Raw genomic sequence first — 17912 nt, 5'->3', positions numbered from 1 at the left:
GATCGCAGTAAGGTCGAGCGTTTGATGCGTATCTTCTCCAGACTCCTGAAGCATCTTTCAGCTGTGCTCTTAGCACTGGGTCTGTTACTGCTGCAAACTGGAGAGAGCCCAGTACTCTTTCCTGTTGGCGTCTTGAGATCCTGTCGGATTTCAGTAGTCTCTTGACTGACCCCGCAATCTCTCAACTCTTCCCTGGGGGAATGGAGAGGCGATGTGACTTCATGTTCCAATGGATTCCCAGCCATTGAAACTCCTGAGCTGGAGAGAGTTGAGACTTCTTGAAGTTGATCTTGAATCTCCGATGTTCCAGGAACTGGACCACTTTCTTGGATGCTTGCAGACAAGCAGTCTTGGATGCTGCCCACACCAGCCAGTCGTCCAGGTACGCTGCCACCTGAACGCCTTCTAGGCGTAGTTGTTGTACGACTGCGTCTGTGAGTTTCGTGAAGATCCTTAGGGCTATGTTTAGTCCGAAGGGCATGTCTCTGAGGACATACTTTGTCTTCTGTAGCTTGAATTCTACAGTAGGTAGGAGGAGAGGGGGTGGCTGACTGGGAGGTGCCAGTAAGCATCTGCCAGCTCTATTGAGACTGTGTATGCCCCTTTCGGTAACAGGGTCCTTATGTGTTGAAGGGTTAACATCCTGAACTTGTTCTCGATGAATTTGTTGAGTGGAGACAAGTCCAGAATGACTCTGAGTTTGTCTGAGTCCTTCTTGGGAACACAAACCAGCCTTCCCTGGAATTTGATGGACTTTGCTTTCCTTATAACCTTTTTGCTCAAGAGTTCTAAGGTATATTCTTCCAGTAAGGGGGTTGGAGTGTTGGAAGAATTGAGGAAATGAAGGTGGAGACCTGTTCCATCCTTAGTCCATTTTTTATTAGGCTGTGGGCCCAGGGATCAAAGGTCCAATGATCCCGAAAGTGTTGGAGTCTCCCTCCTACCTGTAGCATCTCATTGCTTAGGAGGTCCGGAGGACTTGCCACCGTGACCGCGTCCTCCCCTACCTCGTGAGGGGTGTCTTGAGGAGCCTCGTCGAGAACCTCTTCCTTTCGGACGAAAGGTAGTGGTTTGCCTCTCAAACCCTGGGTTGAAAGCTGGTGACTGGGCAACCAGCTGTTGAGGCACCACTTGGAAGGTGGTCTGTGGCTGAGCGACCACTTGGGGCATCACAGTGACCGTGGGATGTTGCTGAGGCGGCCGAGAAGGTAGTCTTGACTTCTTTGTCTTTCGTTTTGGTTGGGGACCAGCATCCGGGGAAAACTTCCTCTTTGAGGAGATGCCCCACTTTTGGAGAAGGTTCCTATTCTCCGTGGCGGCTTTCTCAACTACCTCTTGGACCGCTTCTTTTGGGAAGAGGTCCTTACCCCAGATGCTGGAAGAAATCAGCTTCCTGGGTTCGTGTTTCACCGTCACGGCAGCAAATACGAACTCCCTACAGGCTCTCCTAGCCTTCATGAAGGCGTACAGGTCCTTTACGAGAGTGGCCATATGCATCTTGGCCAGGACCGTGAGCATGTCTGGGGTGCTGTTGTGGCCTGCACACATCTCTCTGCAGTTCTGGAGGGATAGGGAGGCAGCTAGCCTCTCCTTTGTCTCTTGCTCCCTTCGCAAGAGAAAGTCCGACAGCTTAGGGAGGTTCTCGCTGAACTGCTGTCCCGCGATATCTGCACCTAGCTTTCTTACTGAGAAGGTTAGGTGGACCTCCTTCCATTCCTTCTCATCCGTGGGCAGGGCTAAAGACAGAGGCCTACTCTCCTCTAGTGTAGGGCATGTTTTGCCTGCCTTAGCAACAGTCTGGAATGCCTTCGACGTAAAGGGGAAGGCTCTTGAAGCAGGAGCCAGAAAGGTAGGGTGTTTCTTGCTCAATGCAGAAACTCGCGAGTTGGTATAATCTGCCTTCTTCAGGCTACTCTTCAAGAGAGCCTGTGCTTTGTCGTGGTCGAATACCATGACTTCCTTCGGTTCCGTCTCTTTAACGCTGGTTCTTTCTTTAATCGAATGAAGCACTCCGGGTATGCGTTAAAGTTCGGCCAGAACTGAATATCATCCAGGGAAACAGCTCCCATCTTCTCAGAGATGTAGAGTTTGCCGTTGGTAATAGGCATGAACTCTGCATACATCCAGGGATTGGTCTCGGAGCAGGACGGCAGGTCTTGAACTCTGGGTTGCTTGTAAGACCCTCGGGAGGCGGCGGTCCGTGTCGCTTCACGGAGCTCTCGTGATCTTCGCTTCCCTTGCGAAGATTCTCCATTAGGACGAAAATATAGGCCAAAACTGCCTGACCCACGACGACGCATATTGTCTTCTGGTAGATTTAGATTTATATTCCTCTAAGAAGTTTATGCTGTCTCTCGAGATCCCGAATCTCTTCTTCACTGCTAAGGAGAGAAAATCATGAGATGAAGGTTTCGGGTTTTCTGTGATGAAGCGAAGACAGTCGACTTCTGCACTCACTGAGTCGGAACTGGATCCGGCAACGGGACCAACGTCAGTCGCAGTTCTAACGCTAGAGGGAACCAGATGCTGTTTGGCAACTTGTGAGCCACTATCGCAGCTGTTCCCCGGAATGATCTCAGTTTGTTGAGGACTTTCAGTAGAAGGTTGGGTGGAGGAACAGATAAATCCTGGACCATCTGTTCCAATCGAGGGACATTGCGTCCACTGCTTCCGCTAGAGGATCCTCGTATGGGGCCACGTAAACGAGGTAGCTTCTTGTTGTCGCTCGTCGCGAAGAGGTCGATCTGCAGTTCCGGGACTTGATGTAAGATGAAGGAGAACGATCCTGCGTCTAGGGACCATTTTGAGCCTATCTGTGTGAACCTGGATAGAGCGCCCGCCGTCACGTTGCGGAATCCTTGGAGGTGAACTGCTGATAAGTGCCATCGTTTCTGCCAAGCGGAAGATGGCCAACATCACTTGGTTGATTTGAGGTGATCTCGAACCTTGACGATTCAGGCATCTCACTATCACCTCGCTGTCTAGGACCAGTCTTATGTGGGTCGAGTGGCGAGTAGATAATTTCTTCAGCGAAAGAAAGACTGCCATGGCTTCCAGAATATTGATATGGAAGGTCTTGAATAGATTGGACCAAGCCCCTTGGACTTTCCGTTGGTGAGAGTGACCTCCCAACCTTTCCTTTGAAGCGTCTGTATGAGGGTGGAGGTGGTTGAAGAAGTATTGATTTCTTCAGGTGCTTGGCTTTCGACCATGGCTTGAGAAGCGATCGCAGTTGAGTCGGTAATGGTCTTTTCAGATCTCTTCGAGCGTTTGATGCGTATCTTCTCGAGACTCCTGTTGCATCCTTTAGCCGTGCTCGTAGCATTGGGTCTGTCACTGAAACAAACTGTAGAGAGCCCAGCACTCTCTCCTGTTGGCGTCTTGATATCCGATCGGATTCCAGAAGTCTCTTGACAGATCACGCTATCTTTTTCCTTTTCTTCAGCGGAATGGAAAGTCGGTGTGACTGTAAGTTCCAGTGGATTCCCAACCATTGAAACTTTTGAGCTAGAGATAGTCGAGAGTTTTTGATGTTGATCTTGAATCCCAGATGTTCCAGGAACTGGATCACTTTCTTAGAAGCCTGCATGCATTCCGTCTTGGATGCTCCCCACACCAGCCAATCGTCCAAGTAGGCCACTACTTGGACACCTTTTAGGCGTAGTTGATGAACGGCTGCATTTGCAAGCTTCGTAAATATCCTTTGGGCTATGTTTAGTCTGAAGGGCATAGCTCTGAAGGCGTAGAGTCTTCCTTGTAGCTTGAAACCTAGGTAGGAGGAGAGTTGACAATTGACTGGGACATGCCAGTAGGCATCCACCATGTCTATCGAGACAGTGTATGCCCGTTTGGGCAACAGGGTCCTTATGTGTTGAAGTGTTAACATCCTGAACTTGGAGTTTACTATGAACTTGTTGAGTGGCGACAAGTCCAGAATGACTCTGAGTTTGTCTGAGTCCTTCTTGGGAACACAAAACAGCCTTCCTTGGAACTTGAGGGACTTTACTCTCCGTATTACTCTTTTCTCCAAGAGTTCCCGCACATATTCTTCCAGGACGGGGGTGGAGTATTGGAAGAATTGAGGGAATGATGGTGGAGCGATGTTGCAGCTCCAACCCAGTCCGTTCTTGATCAGACTGTGGGCCCAGGGATCGAAGGTCCAACGATCCTGAAATGAGTACAGTCTCCCTCCTACCGGGAGCATCTCACTTTTGCTGTGGACCGGATGACTTGCGTCCTCCTCTGTTTCCTCTTCCTCTTGAGGGGTGTCTAGAGGAGCCTCTAGCTGATCCTCTAGCTTTCGGTCGAAAGGTAGTTGACTGCCTCTCGAAAGCCGGAGTAAAGGCTGGCGACTGCGTCGCCACTGGCTGGGGTACCAATTGGTAGGTAGTTGGAGGTTGTGCCACTATCTGGGGCACTGCGGTCGTAGAAAATTGTTGCTGTTGCTGCTGTTGTCTATACTGTTTGGCCGGGCGAGAGGGTAGCTTAGGCCTCTTCATCTTCCTCTTAGGTTGGGGACCCTCATCTGGGGAAGACTTCCTCTTGAGCGATAAGCCCCACTTTTGGAGAAGGTTCCTGTTCTCCGTGGCGGCCTCATCTACTACTTCTTTGACCACTTCTCTCGGGAAGAGGTCCTTTCCCCAGATACTAGATGAAATCAGCTTCCTGGGTTCATGTCTCACCGCAGCCAAGGCGAACACGAACTCCCTACAAGCCCTTCTGGCCTTAAAATGAAGCTATAAATGTCTTTGGTCATAGTAGCCAAATGGGTTTTGGCCACTACCATAAACATGTCCGGCTTCTGGGGATCGCTTGCCATCGTCTCCAAGGTAGTCTGGAGGGACATGGATGCGGCAAGTCTTTCTTTTGTCTCTTGCTCCCTGCGCAAGAGAAATTCAGACAACTTTGGGAGATCCTCACCGAACTGACGTCCAGCAATATCTGCTTCCAACTTCCCGACTGAGAAGGTAAGATGGACGTCCTTCCAGTCACTCTGGTCCAGAGGCAATGTCAGGGATAAGGGCATACAGTACTGTACACTGATCTAGTGTAGGACACGGTTTCCCTGCCTCAACAGCCTTTAAGGGGAAGGCTCTGGTTGGTGAAGCCACAAAGGAGGGGTGCTTCTTACTCAATGCTGGTACTTTTGAGTTTGTGAAGCCCCTCTCTATCATAGAACTAGCCAGTAAAGTCTGTGCTTTAGCGTGGTCAAACACTATGACCTCTTTTGGCTCCGTTTCCTCCTCTGAGGCTGGTTCTTTCTTCAAACGGACATAACAGTCCGGGTACGACTCTAAGTTGGGACAGAATTCCACCTCTTCAATGGGGACTGAGCCCAGCTTCTCCGAGATGAAGATCTTCCCGGTCGTCATCGGCATGTGCTCTGCATACCGCCACGGGTTCACGTCTGAACATAAAGGAAGGTCCTTTACATTAAGCTTCTTCTGAGGCCTGCGTGATGCTGGGAGTCTACGCATCTCCAGCTTCATCGCAGCTTCTTTTTAGTCACTCTTCTTCTGCATCTGTTGGATCATTTCCATGATGGAAGACAGAGTCCTTCCCAAATCAGCTGGAAGATCAGACGATGTTGAGGGAACTGGTTCTGAGGTAGGAACCGACGAGACCGACACCGTGTCGACCTCTTCCTCTTCGGTCTCGGGAGCCAAAGTCGACTCCTCCTCATGGCCTTCTGCGAGAAGGTCCTTCTCTGTGTCCTCTTAACACTTCTGACATCCTGTCGTCAAGTTGGATGTCCTTCAATGCGTCCGAGACATCAGACTCTACTGGAATCTGGACGCAGGGGATCTCTTGAGCGAGGCTTGGGGATAACTGCATCCGTAGATGCCCTGGGGTAAAGGTAGGCCCGCATCTTTTCACTTGGAAGGTAAGGCCCCGTGGTGTTCTTTTGAAAACCCCTGACCCATTTACGCAGCTTTTCCCTTGCTGCATCCCTTGACTCCGCCGACTTAGGGTTGTCAAACGCCTCAGTAACCAAGTTTGTACATATATTACATACCTGGGGGTCCCAATACTTAAGATCTCCCTTGGTGACCGCGCAGCGTGTGTGCTTCCTGCACAGCTCGTGTCCGCTGAAGTTCTTTCTGCGGACGTTGCAAAACATACTCCCACACTTGGGCTGGTCCTATAAAGAGATAAGATTCCAATGAGTATACAGTAAAAAATCTCACAAAATTAAGTATACAATTTATTATCTTTGTATATAGCTTAGGATAGATAAGCTAGAAATGAAAAAGGAAAGACACATACATGTGCTTCCTTCCCAGCCAATTGCTGTGACCTCCCACAACATTAAAACTATGTTTAATTCTGTTCTAGAAAACCTTTGGAATTTTCCTATCCTATAAGGATATATAAGTGTAACTCAACACTAGTTTCCAGATGTTTTAATATCGGGGATTCTAAATAATTTATTGAAAGAACTCACTTTCTTTATAATGTACGGTCTCACAATAGGCTGTACATGACAACACAGTGTATGTTGTAGGAAATTTTGGGCTACCGTATAATCTATACTGTAGTTTACTACTTGCAGTATATTCTGTACTGCAATTTTACTGGCTACTGTATAATCATATACTGTAGTGCCGGCCGGCATATGCTGGTCGGCTAGTACCTAGGTACAATGCAATGGTATACTACCTTTTGGATTAATGGACGGCAGATTGCTTGTTGCTGGGTGCCGGCCGGCAATAAGTAATATGCCGGCAGTCGATTGCACCCCGGCTGCCAGCCACTAATCGTAGTAGCCGGCAGAATAGTTGGTGTGCAGTCAGCTGCCGGTCGGCCAGCGAATAGTTATCAAACCAGCGGTCTACAGCCCACTCGGCTGCCGGCCACTAAGCCGGCAGATTAGGACCCAGTGGTACTAGACAATAGCAAAAGAGAAAGCATGGATCTAAGGATTGTGAGAGGGCACTGCCTTACTACCTTCTATCCAGAATGAGGGTTCAAATGGAAGGGGAGAATGTAACATTCAAGCTTCCATCCATCCATAACATTGCCGGGCTCTACCAGCAGACATATGGATGGCAGACCAAGGAAGGTCTGAAGAACACTCAACAGTGAAGAGGCTTCTGCTGGCCGGCAGAAGCCCGAGCCAGTCCCACAACCTACCAGCTCTCGGGTCGATTGTAGGACGATGGCCAAGGGTTTGTGATGGCTAGGCCATCACTAAAGGACAGAGTGGGAGGGATGAGGGTCCTATAAGGTGTGGAAGGAACTGGCCGTAAAGCCTGTCCTACCTCACCTAACAAAACTCCGTTCCAGTATTAGGGCTATCCCAAGTGGCTAAAGAATCTATTCCTAGCCTAGGGTAGTCTAATACAGTAAAGAGGTTTGCGGCATCTTCCCTGCCCCCCAAACAATAAAGGAACGGGGTTTTAGTGCTGTTGTCCCCTAAGGAGTGGAAGAATTCTATTCTTCGACTTAGGGTCTAACGGCACAGGACTAGCCTGCTAAGCCACAGGGAGAAGGAATCATATTGAACAGAAACCTTCAGGTGTGGCCTAGGGAGGTCTAGCCTCCTATGTCAGCAGCCTAACCTAGCAAAGTAATTCTATTCACCTTGCTAGACAGCTACCGACCACAGACAAAATACTCTGAGGTTCTGACCAAATCCAAAAACCAGTCTCTCCGGTTACAGGACAAGGACAGAAACACCCTAGCCTAGTTTTACCCGAATACTATTCGAGGCAAAACTGACTAGGGTTAAGCCTAGGTTAACTCAGAAGGAAAAGGGATTGCTCTTAGACCTCCAGAGGAGAAAAAGTACTATCGGGTATGTGTACGAAAGTATACTAAAGCCCCTAGGCTAGTAGCCTAGGCACAGTGAGAATCAATTACCTAAATCACCGAAACTCTCTCGTTTACTATCTTTGGAAGAGGAAAATTTATTCTGTAAATATCTTACATGTGTAAATTAATGCCTAGAGCTTCAATAAAATTATCATTAGGAAAGTCTATTATATCATGCATGAAAGTACTAATAGCAAAACGCCTAGGCTAAGAAGACAAGCGTAAGCAAGATCAGTTACCTAAATCGCCGAAACTGATGAATACTATCGGCATAATATAAAGAATTCCTAGCAGGAAGGGTAAATAGCTAAATTTATTAAAGCTAATAAACCGGGAAGTCGTTCTGGCTAACTAAATGACTCGTGCATAGCGAACCACAGTGCCCATGACGCCTCCGGTTAGGCAACAGCTCTTGTTTACGTTAATTTAACCTTGATTCAAATAAAAACGGGCAAGAGCTTACATTTATACAATGTAAAGATAATACTCAACTTTCCAGAGGTAGAAGAGGCTGGTGAAAGCATCATAATGACGGATAAATCCAAAAATAGCGAGAGAGCACAGGGAAAATAACCGAGCAATAGCGCTACGAGATAAGGAATAACATGGCGCCGATGATGACGTCATATACAGAATCAAAACAATGAGGAAAGGTACCTTAATAACGGCTCCCCTTCGTTTTCTTGCCACTTTCCCTCTCGAAGCGTTAACACTCTTCGGGGTGAAGATAGCTATGTGGCGTGTCAAGAATACGTCCTCTGATATTGTGCGATATCCCTATATGGATAAGTTAGGGATATTCGCTCCAGGAGTTAGAATTCTGGGTACCTTAAGGTAAAATTCTCTGGGAATATTACTGTAGTCAAATATACACTAGGAAGCTACTTTAAAGGAACCTCCATCAGGATGACATGGCCTGAGCCCCCCCCCCCCAAAAAAAAAATATATATATATATATATATGTATATATATATATATATATATATATATATATATATATATATATATATATATATATATATTTATATATGTAAATGTGATGCATTTATTTTGAGAAGTTTTTATCTACATTTCTTTTGTTACCTTTTGTAAAAATCTATTTTGTGATATTTTTTATATTTTTCTTAATGTTCCTTATGATTTTCTCAACAGGGTTGAATATCAGCTCTTGTATCAGATTATCAACGCCATTGGTGAGGCATCTTCGTTTGCGCAGGGTCTAAATAATGTGATTACAACAGCAGAAAAGATGCAAAATTCTGATCATCTCTTATATTTGATGAAGGAAGATGATGATTCTATGTAAGTTACTAAATGTTTTTAAATTTTCAATATTAAACTTACCCGATAATCATGTAGCTGTCAACTCCGTTGCCCGACAGAATTCTATGGAGGGATACGCCAGCTATCACAAAACTAGAAGGAGGTGTATTTACCAGCGCCACCTGTGGCCAGGTACTCAAGTACTTCTTGTTGTCACCTCCTCAATTATTCCTCTGTCGTGCTTCCGGCAAGACGTTCTGGGATACGCTTATGTTCTTGGAGTATTTTCACGACTTTGGTGAAGTATTTCTCTTTGATTTCGGCTGTCGCTTTACTGGAAACTTCTATATTAGCTTAGTTAGCTTTTGGAATTAATTTGATTAATTATGGTGACGAGAGAGTATGAACTCTCGTTCACTTTTCATGGCCGACCCTTCCCTTAGACGGAAGTGTTGGTGTCTAAGAGAGTATAGACTCTTTTTCTTAATTTTGCTTAACAAAGTTATAGATTTATTTTATATCTCTCCGCCTCTTATAGGCCTCTTCGATTAACTTCCTTTTATTATAAACTCATTAAAATTAATTTTTATATTTGTTTATATTCGACCTTCCTAATAGTAGGCGGTCTTTTACCGAAGTTAATAAACTTTGAGCCCGTCATTTCGGTTTTACCTGTTAACATATTATGCTATTTCCGCCACAGAGTTTGAAAGAATTTCTTTGATAGTCTCGTACTCTTTTCAAAGTTGAACTAACGTTTTGTTTTGTCTCTGCAATTGTTGACGTTCAGAACGTTCAACTTGCACTCTATCGTTACGATAGAGAAAGAATGTTCACGGTTTCACGTTGCAGTAAGAGTTACCGTGTCTAGCGTTTTGTTCATTCTTTCTTAACTTAATGGTTTTGATCCTAATAAAGGAACTTTTCAGTTTTTTCCTTTAACAATAATATGTTTTAACGATATATATGATTGGGCTCTTCTCTCAGGTTCTAAGTCAAGAGAGAGAGAGAGAGAGAGAGATAGAGACGGAGGGAGAAAGAGGATAAACGTTTCATTCAAGCCTGCCAGGCGTACGAGTAACGTCGTTATCGTTTTTGCTCTTCTCCCTAGTCTCTTTAGGGGAAGAAACTAAACGTTTCTAGAGTGATCTAGTGTTTAGTCTCTTTCCAGCCACTGAATTATCTTTCATTAGATTTTTCTGTTACATTGTAATTCTGTTTTCGCAATTACTAACTTTGAGAAAGGATAGAATTGCGTATTTCAGGTACAAACCACTTAAAGTTTCGAGTTCAGTGAAATAAGTGCAAACAGAAATCAAAGTGATAAGTGATTAGTGCGTGAGGGTACTTTTGTGCGCGCCAGTCGTCCTCCCAGTCCGGGACCTCTTGCAAGCTCCCAAGCCCAGGGGAGAAGCAATGTCGAAGGGCATAAGGGTTCAGCAGGCCTTGATCGGCGCACAGAAGTATCCTCGGTGGTTGTGGGCGTGTCTTACCGAGACCGTCACTCCCACCCGCAGACGATTGAGCCCTTATTTTGCTCGTCTGCAGAAGAGATTAGGGGAGAAAATAAAGGCAGAGTAACGCTGGTCTCAGGTCTCAAGACCTCTTAAACGTTAAGTCCAGACCTATGCCAGACGTACGAGTTAAAGTTCACAACCCGAATGCAGTCATTGGGTTAGCTCTGACTCTCCTCAGTCATCAGTTGTTTACACTCCGCCTAAGAGGAGTAAGGTTCTGCCGCAACAGATCTCTGCTGTTAAGGCTTTACCTCAGCAGACCTTAGTGTCTGCCGACCCCAAGTTGACTCTACTGCAGTCCATACAGTCACAACTTTCGGTCTTGATGCGTGAGTGTCGGGCTGAGAGTGTTGCGCCTCCGCCTCCGCCTACACTCCCCACCGCCTATGATCGCTCCGCCTGATCGCAGTACCACCTGCCAGGCGTACGATGTTGTGAACTCTACTACAGTCCATGCAAGCACAGCTTTCGGACTTGATGCGTGAGTGTCGGGCTGAGAGTGTTGCTCCTCCGCCTCCGCCTACACTCCCTCCACCTACACTCGCTCCGCCTGATCGCAGTACCATCTGCCAGGCGTACGATGTTGTGGACTCTACTACAGTCCATGCAAGCACAGCTTTCGGACTTGATGCGTGAGTGTCGGGCTGAGAGTGTTGCTCCTCCGCCTCCGCCTACACTCCCTCCACCTACACTCGCTCCGCCTGATCGCAGTACCACCTGCCAGGCGTACGATGTTGTGGACTCTACTACAGTCCATGCAAGCACAGCTTTCGGACTATGCGTGAGTGTCGGGCTGAGAGTGTTACTCCTCCGCCTCCGCCTACACTCCCTCCGCCTACGCTCGCTCCGCCTGATCGCAGTACCACCTGCCAGGCGTACGATGTTGAGCCACGTGCTGAGTTTGCTGTTCCCTGTGGTGTTCAGCCTCCGCCTTCCTTAAGGCAACCTTTACAATGGGATCAGGAGGATTATACCTCTCTTCCTCCGCCTCCACTTGCTGCTCCACCAGTGATGCAACACTCGGTTGAGGTACAACAACCTCTCCCGTCATGAGTCAGTCTCCTCAGCTCTCGCTGCAGCGAGCTCAACCCTCCACAAGGCAAGCACCACAACACCTTAGCCTTGCGCCTCAGGAGCCTCAGCTTGCGAGACATTTACCTTGTTCTGCGCAGCCTCTTCCTCATCGCGCTCCGCTCACACCACAGGAACTGGAACTTGCTACTCCGCTTCCGCCAACCGCTCAGCAAGCGCAACCCTTGGGTTCAACCACTCATGCTAGGAGTCAGCCTCCTCCACCCATGCGCCTTCCTTCTGCTTGTCTTTTATTCAGCCTTTGCAGACTGAGCCTCAGGTGTTCCCTCAACGGAGTCTTGAAGAGGAAACCACAACTATTGTTGTTCCAGCTCGTTCTGACTCTGCTGTTCCCATGCAAGCATGCATAAAGCACTCTAGCACTGGTCATGGAATTTCTGAGAAATGTTAAACGCCATGCACACGCTCTGCTTTCCTTACAGCAGGCTCTGCTTACAGCAGGCTCTGCTTACTACATGCTCAGCATACAGCATGCTCTGCTTCAGCATGCTCTGCATACAACATGCTCTGCATACAGCATGCTCTGCATTCAGCATGCTCTGCATACAACATGCTCTACATACAGCATGCTCTGCATACAGCATACTCTGCATACATCATGCTCTGCATACCTTACCGCATGCTTCTCAACACATCTTGGGTTGTTGCCAACTCACTAGACTGTCAAGCAGTTTCATAACGTTGCCTTCTAGTCTGCTGCTTTTGCACCAGTGAACCCTCACTCAGAGAACTTAGCTTTTCTAGGATAAGGTCCCTGTAGATGAGAAAGTTCTTTTCTCCCTCCTTCTGATATTCCCTTGAGGACTCTGTCATTTGGAGGGAGCCTTTAGCTGCATAACCTCTTATGGACTTTTATTTAAGCATAACATGCTTACAGGGAAGGTAATGGTTCCACTTCAGTCGCTAATCCCGTCTGTTACCACACCTGCTCCCATAGACCTTGAGCTGTGTTGCATGACATGCAGTCCAAGCTTAGTCCTTGTTAGAGGATTTTTTGTTTACGGAGTCAATGTGTCACGGGGAAGACGTTCAACAACCAACAGAAGTGACTTGTTGTGACGCAGTGCGGCAACCTCAGCAACCCGTTAAGGAGTTGTCTGTACGACCCAGACAGTCTAGACAGATTCGGGTTGTCACTGTACTTCCTCGCTTGCCCATGATTGACAGTTTACAGACTGTGCAGCAGTATCATGATCTTGTGTCCGGCTCCGTCAGACGACTGACTTTTAAGAGCTCCCACAAGTCGTCGCTGTCTGGAGATTTTCAAATGGACTATGGATCTGACCAAGGAACTGGGCCTCCTGGTCAATTTTGAGGAGTCTCAGCTCGTTCCATCCCAGACCATTGTCTCCTTGGGTATGGATCTTCAGAGTCGAGCTTTTCGGACTTGTCCGTCGGCCCCAAGGATCTTCCAAGCCCTAGAATGCATCCAGAGCATGCTGAGAAGGAACCGATGCTTAGTCAGGCAGTGGATGAGTCTAACAGGGACACTTTCATCGCTGGCCCTGTTCATCGAGTTAGGGAGACTCCACCTCCGCCCCCTTCAGTATCATCTAGCTGCTCACTGGATAAAGGACATGACGCTAGAGACGGTTTCAGTTCCTGTTTCCGAAGAGATGAGGTCTACTCTAACGTGGTGGAAGAACAGCATTCTTCTCAAGGAAGGTCTACCATTGGCTGTTCAGACCCCCGACCACCGTCTCTTCTCGGACGCATCGGACACGGGCTGGGGTGCGACACTGGACGGACAGGAATGCTCGGGAACATGGAATCAGGAGCAAAGGACACTTCACATCTATTGCAAGGAGTTGTTGGCAGTTCATCTGGCCTTGATAAACTTCAAGTCCCTCCAGCTAAACAAGGTGGTGGAGGTGAACTCCGACAACACCACAGCCTTGGCTTACATCTCCAAGCAGGGAGGGACTCATTCGAGGAAGTTGTTCGAGATCGCAAGGGACCTCCTCATTTGGTCAAAAGATCGAAAGCTCACGCTGGTAACGAGGCTCATTCAGGGCGATATGAATGTCATGGCGGATCGCCTCAGCCAGAAGGGTCAGGTCTTCCCCACAGAGTGAACCCTTCACAAGAATGTTTGCAGCAGACTTTGGGCCCTGTGGGGTCAGCCAACCATAGATCTATTCGCTACCTCGATGACCAAGAGGCTCCTCTTGTATTGTTCTCCGATTCCAGACCCAGCAGCAGTTCGCGTGGATGCCTTTCTGCTGGATTGGTCCCACCTCGACCTGTATGCATTCCCGCCGTTCAAGATTGTCAACAGGGTACTTCAGAAGTTCGCCTCTCACAAAGGGACACGGCTGACGTTGGTTGCTCCCCTCTGGCCCGCGAGAGAATGGTTCACCGAGGTACTGCAATGGCTGGTCGACGTTCCCAGGACTCTTCCTCTAAGAGTGGACCTTCTGCGTCAACCTCACGTAAAGAAGGTACACCCAAACCTCCACGCTCTTCGTCTGACTGCCTTCAGACTATCTAAAGACTCTCAAGAGCTAGAGGCTTTTCGAAGGAGGCAGCCAGAGCGATTGCCAGAGCAAGGACGACATCCACTCTCAGAGTCTATCAGTCTAAATGGGAAGTCTTCCGAAGCTGGTGCAAGGCCAATGCAGTTTCCTCAACCAGTACCACTGTAACCCAGATTGCTGACTTCCTGTTACATCTAAGGAACGTAAGATCCCTATCAGCTCCTACGATCAAGGGTTACAGAAGTATGTTGGCAGCGGTTTTCCGCCACAGAGGCTTGGATCTTTCCTCCAACAAAGATCTACAGGACCTCCTTAGGTCTTTTGAGACCTCAAAGGAACGTCGGTTGTCCACTCCAGGCTGGAATCTAGACGTGGTCCTAAGGTTCCTAATGTCATCAGGATTTGAACCGCTCCAATCAGCCTCTTTTAAGGACCTCACATTAAAAACTCTTTTCCTCGTGTGCTTAGCAACAGGTAAAAGAGTAAGTGAGATCCACGCCTTCAGCAGGAACATAGGTTTCACATCTGAAACGGCTACATGTTCCTTGCAGCTCGGTTTTTTGGCTAAAAACGAGCTTCCTTCCCGTCCTTGGCCTAAGTCGTTCGAGATCCCAAGCCTGTCCAACATGGTGGGGAACGAACTGGAGAGAGTACTTTGCCCAGTTAGAGCTCTTAAGTACTATCTAAGAAGGTCAAAACCATTACGAGGACAATCAGAAGCCTTATGGTGTGCTATCAAGAAGCCTTCTCTACCAATGTCTAAGAACGCAGTTTCTTACTACATCAGGCTTCTGATTAGAGAAGCAAATTCTCATCTGAAGGAAGAAGACCTTGCTTTGCTGAAGGTAAGGACACATGAAGTGAAAGCTGTGGCTACTTCAGTGGCCTTCAAACAGAACCGTTCTCTGCAGAGTGTTATGGATGCAACCTATTGGAGAAGCAAGTCAGTGTTCGCATCATTCTATCTCAAAGATGTCCAGTCTCTTTACGAGTACTGCTACACCCTGGGACCATTCGTAGCAACGAATGCAGTAGTAGGCGAGGGCTCAGCCACTACATTCCCATAATCCCATAACTTTTTAACCTTTCTCTTGAATACTTTTTATGGGTTGTACGGTCGGCTAAGAAGCCTTCCACATCCTTGTTGATTTGGCGGGTGGTCAATTCTTTCTTGAGAAGCGCCGAGGTTAAAGGTTGTGATGAGGTCCTTTAGTATGGGTTGCAGCCCTGTATACTTTAGCACCTTTGAGTTGATTCAGCCTCCCAAGAGGAACGCTGCGCTCAGTAAGGAAGACGATCTTATTAAAGGCAGAGTAACGGTTCAAGTCGACTTCCTTACCAGGTACTTATTATTTCATTGTTATTGTGGATAACTGATTATATGAAATACGGGATACTTAGCTATCCTTTAGTCTTGTACACTGGTTTTTCACCCACCCCCCTGGGTGTGAATCAGCTACATGATTATCGGGTAAGTTTAATATTGAAAAATGTTATTTTTATTAATAAAATAAATTTTTGAATATACTTACCCGATAATCATGATTTAATCGACCCTCCCTTCCTCCCCATAGAGAACCAGTGGACCGAGGAATAATTGAGGAGGTGTCAACAAGAAGTACTTGAGTACCTGGCCACAGGTGGCGCTGGTAAATACACCCCCTTCTAGTTTTGTGATAGCTGGCGTATCCCTCCATAGAATTCTGTCGGGCAACGGAGTTGACAGCTACATGATTATCGGGTAAGTATATTCAAAAATTTATTTTATTAATAAAAATAACATTTTTTGATAGTTATTATGACATGTCTCTTTGTCTTTTTTTATAATCTTTCGGGTTTTTGTAGAAATGGTTTAAAATTTTTTTTTAATTGTATCAGCTTTTTGAGATTTTACAAATGTTGTTTAAATTTTAGACTGGAGTGTGGTGAGCCTAACTACTTGGAATATTAGATTTGTACATTTTTCGGAAAGTGTCTATCACATGAAATAACGCTGTGAAATATGGATTTGCTGTTCAACATACCTGAAAATTGTGACAAATAATTCCTTCATATTTTCAGAGGCAAAACTTTAGTTGTTGGGATGCTTAAAGTAGGACGCAAGAAGCTCTTTCTTTTGGATCATAATCAGAGGACTAAAGAATGTGGGCCTCTCTGCGTATTAGACTTTTACATCCATGAATCTCGTCAGCGAAGGGGATATGGCAAGAGGCTCTTTGAATATATGCTTAGAGTAAGTATAGAACAGATATTGTTTTAATGTTAAAAGGTTTTGATTGTCTTGTTTGTACCAAGTAATTATTTAATGGTATGTACACTTTTCTGAAAATTGAAAGTTCAAAGATTTGCTCATTTTGTAAATGGAAAAAACTGTGCATTTGGAATGTGAATGGTTGATTGAAATTTTTTCTTTCAGGATCAGAATGTTTTACCAGGTCACATGGCAGTAGACAAACCTTCCGATAAGTTTTTAGGATTTTTACAGAAGCACTATGGGCTCAGGAAGCAAGTGCCACAGATCAACAATTTTGTGGTCTTTGACTCCTTCTTTAGCGATAGGCCAAGTATGTGTAATGATGTGTTTCTTTCTTTTCTTAAGTTGCTGTCAAGTCAAGAATAAAAACCTTTAATGATTTGATTTTTAGAGTGGCACTTTTGACAGTTTGAATAAGCTCACTGAAGTGAGATCCTTGTTATCCAATGACCATTGAAGTTATGATCCCAGTTAGTTTAAAAGTTTAAAGGTCGCTCAAGAATAGCTGAGGCAAAAGACAGTGACATTGCCCTATTGAGTAGGACAATGCCCTAGAGACTGACCTTGTATACATATGATCAGCACCCAAGGCCCCTCTCCACCCAAGCTAGGACCAAGGAAGGCAAGGCAGTGGCTGGTGATGATTCAGCAGATAGACCTATAGGCTCCCCCAAACCCCTCCATCCTTAGCTCACAAGGATGGTAATGTTGCAGTGACTAAAGGAACTAACGAGAAAGAGCAGGACTCGAACCGCCGTCTAGCTATCACTATTCAAGGACGTTACCACATCGGCCACCACAACCTTAACTCATTTAATAATCATTTATTAATTTATTGCATGAAAACTTATTTTGAATTCACTCATAGCTCTGCTCAGGGAGTGTTTATGCATATATATGGTCATGATGCAATATTGTGCTGTATTTTATATCATGATGAAAAAATATGTAATAGGCTATGAGGATAAAACCAACAAGAAGCTATTTAAGCAAAGGTTATATCAATACCTAGTAGGTTGGCCAGGGCACCAGCCATCCATTAAGATACTGCCACTTGAGAGTTATGGGATCTTTTGACTAGCCATACAGTACTACATTGAATCCTTCTCTCTGGTTACGGTTCATTTTCCCTTTGCCCACACACACACACACACACACACACACACACACACACACACACACACACACACACACACACACCCCGAATAGTCTGGTCTATTCTTTACATATTCTCCTGTCCTCATACACCTGAAAACGCTGAGATTACCAAACAATTCTTCTTACTAGGGTATAAGAGACTCTTTAGCTATGGTAAGCAACTCTTCTAGGAGAAGGAAACTCCAAAATCAAACCATTTTTCACTAGTCTTGAGTAGTGCCATAGCCTCTGTATCATGGTCTTCCACTGTCTTGGGTTAGAGTTCACTTGATTGAGGATACACTCAGTCGTGCTATTCTATCTTATTTCTCTTCCTTTTGTTTTGTTAAAGTTTTT

At 46.2% G+C, this 17912-nt stretch overlaps 1 protein-coding gene across 2 annotated transcripts in view; it reads left to right on the top strand.

Moving 5' to 3' along the window:
• LOC137629526 (alpha-tubulin N-acetyltransferase-like) overlaps positions 1 to 17912 on the top strand; it is a 103071-nt gene that overhangs the window by 10488 nt on the left and 74671 nt on the right. For both annotated transcript variants that reach the window (XM_068360912.1, XM_068360913.1), the window contains exons 2-4: positions 8968 to 9117; positions 16226 to 16397; positions 16581 to 16728. In XM_068360912.1, coding sequence (XP_068217013.1) covers positions 8968 to 9117; positions 16226 to 16397; positions 16581 to 16728 — 470 coding nt within the window. The remainder of the gene's footprint in view (positions 1 to 8967; positions 9118 to 16225; positions 16398 to 16580; positions 16729 to 17912) is intronic.

Source organism: Palaemon carinicauda, chromosome 37 (assembly GCF_036898095.1).
Source record: "Palaemon carinicauda isolate YSFRI2023 chromosome 37, ASM3689809v2, whole genome shotgun sequence".
Lineage (NCBI taxonomy): Eukaryota > Metazoa > Arthropoda > Malacostraca > Decapoda > Palaemonidae > Palaemon > Palaemon carinicauda.
This window is presented reverse-complemented; position numbering and strand designations above follow the sequence as displayed.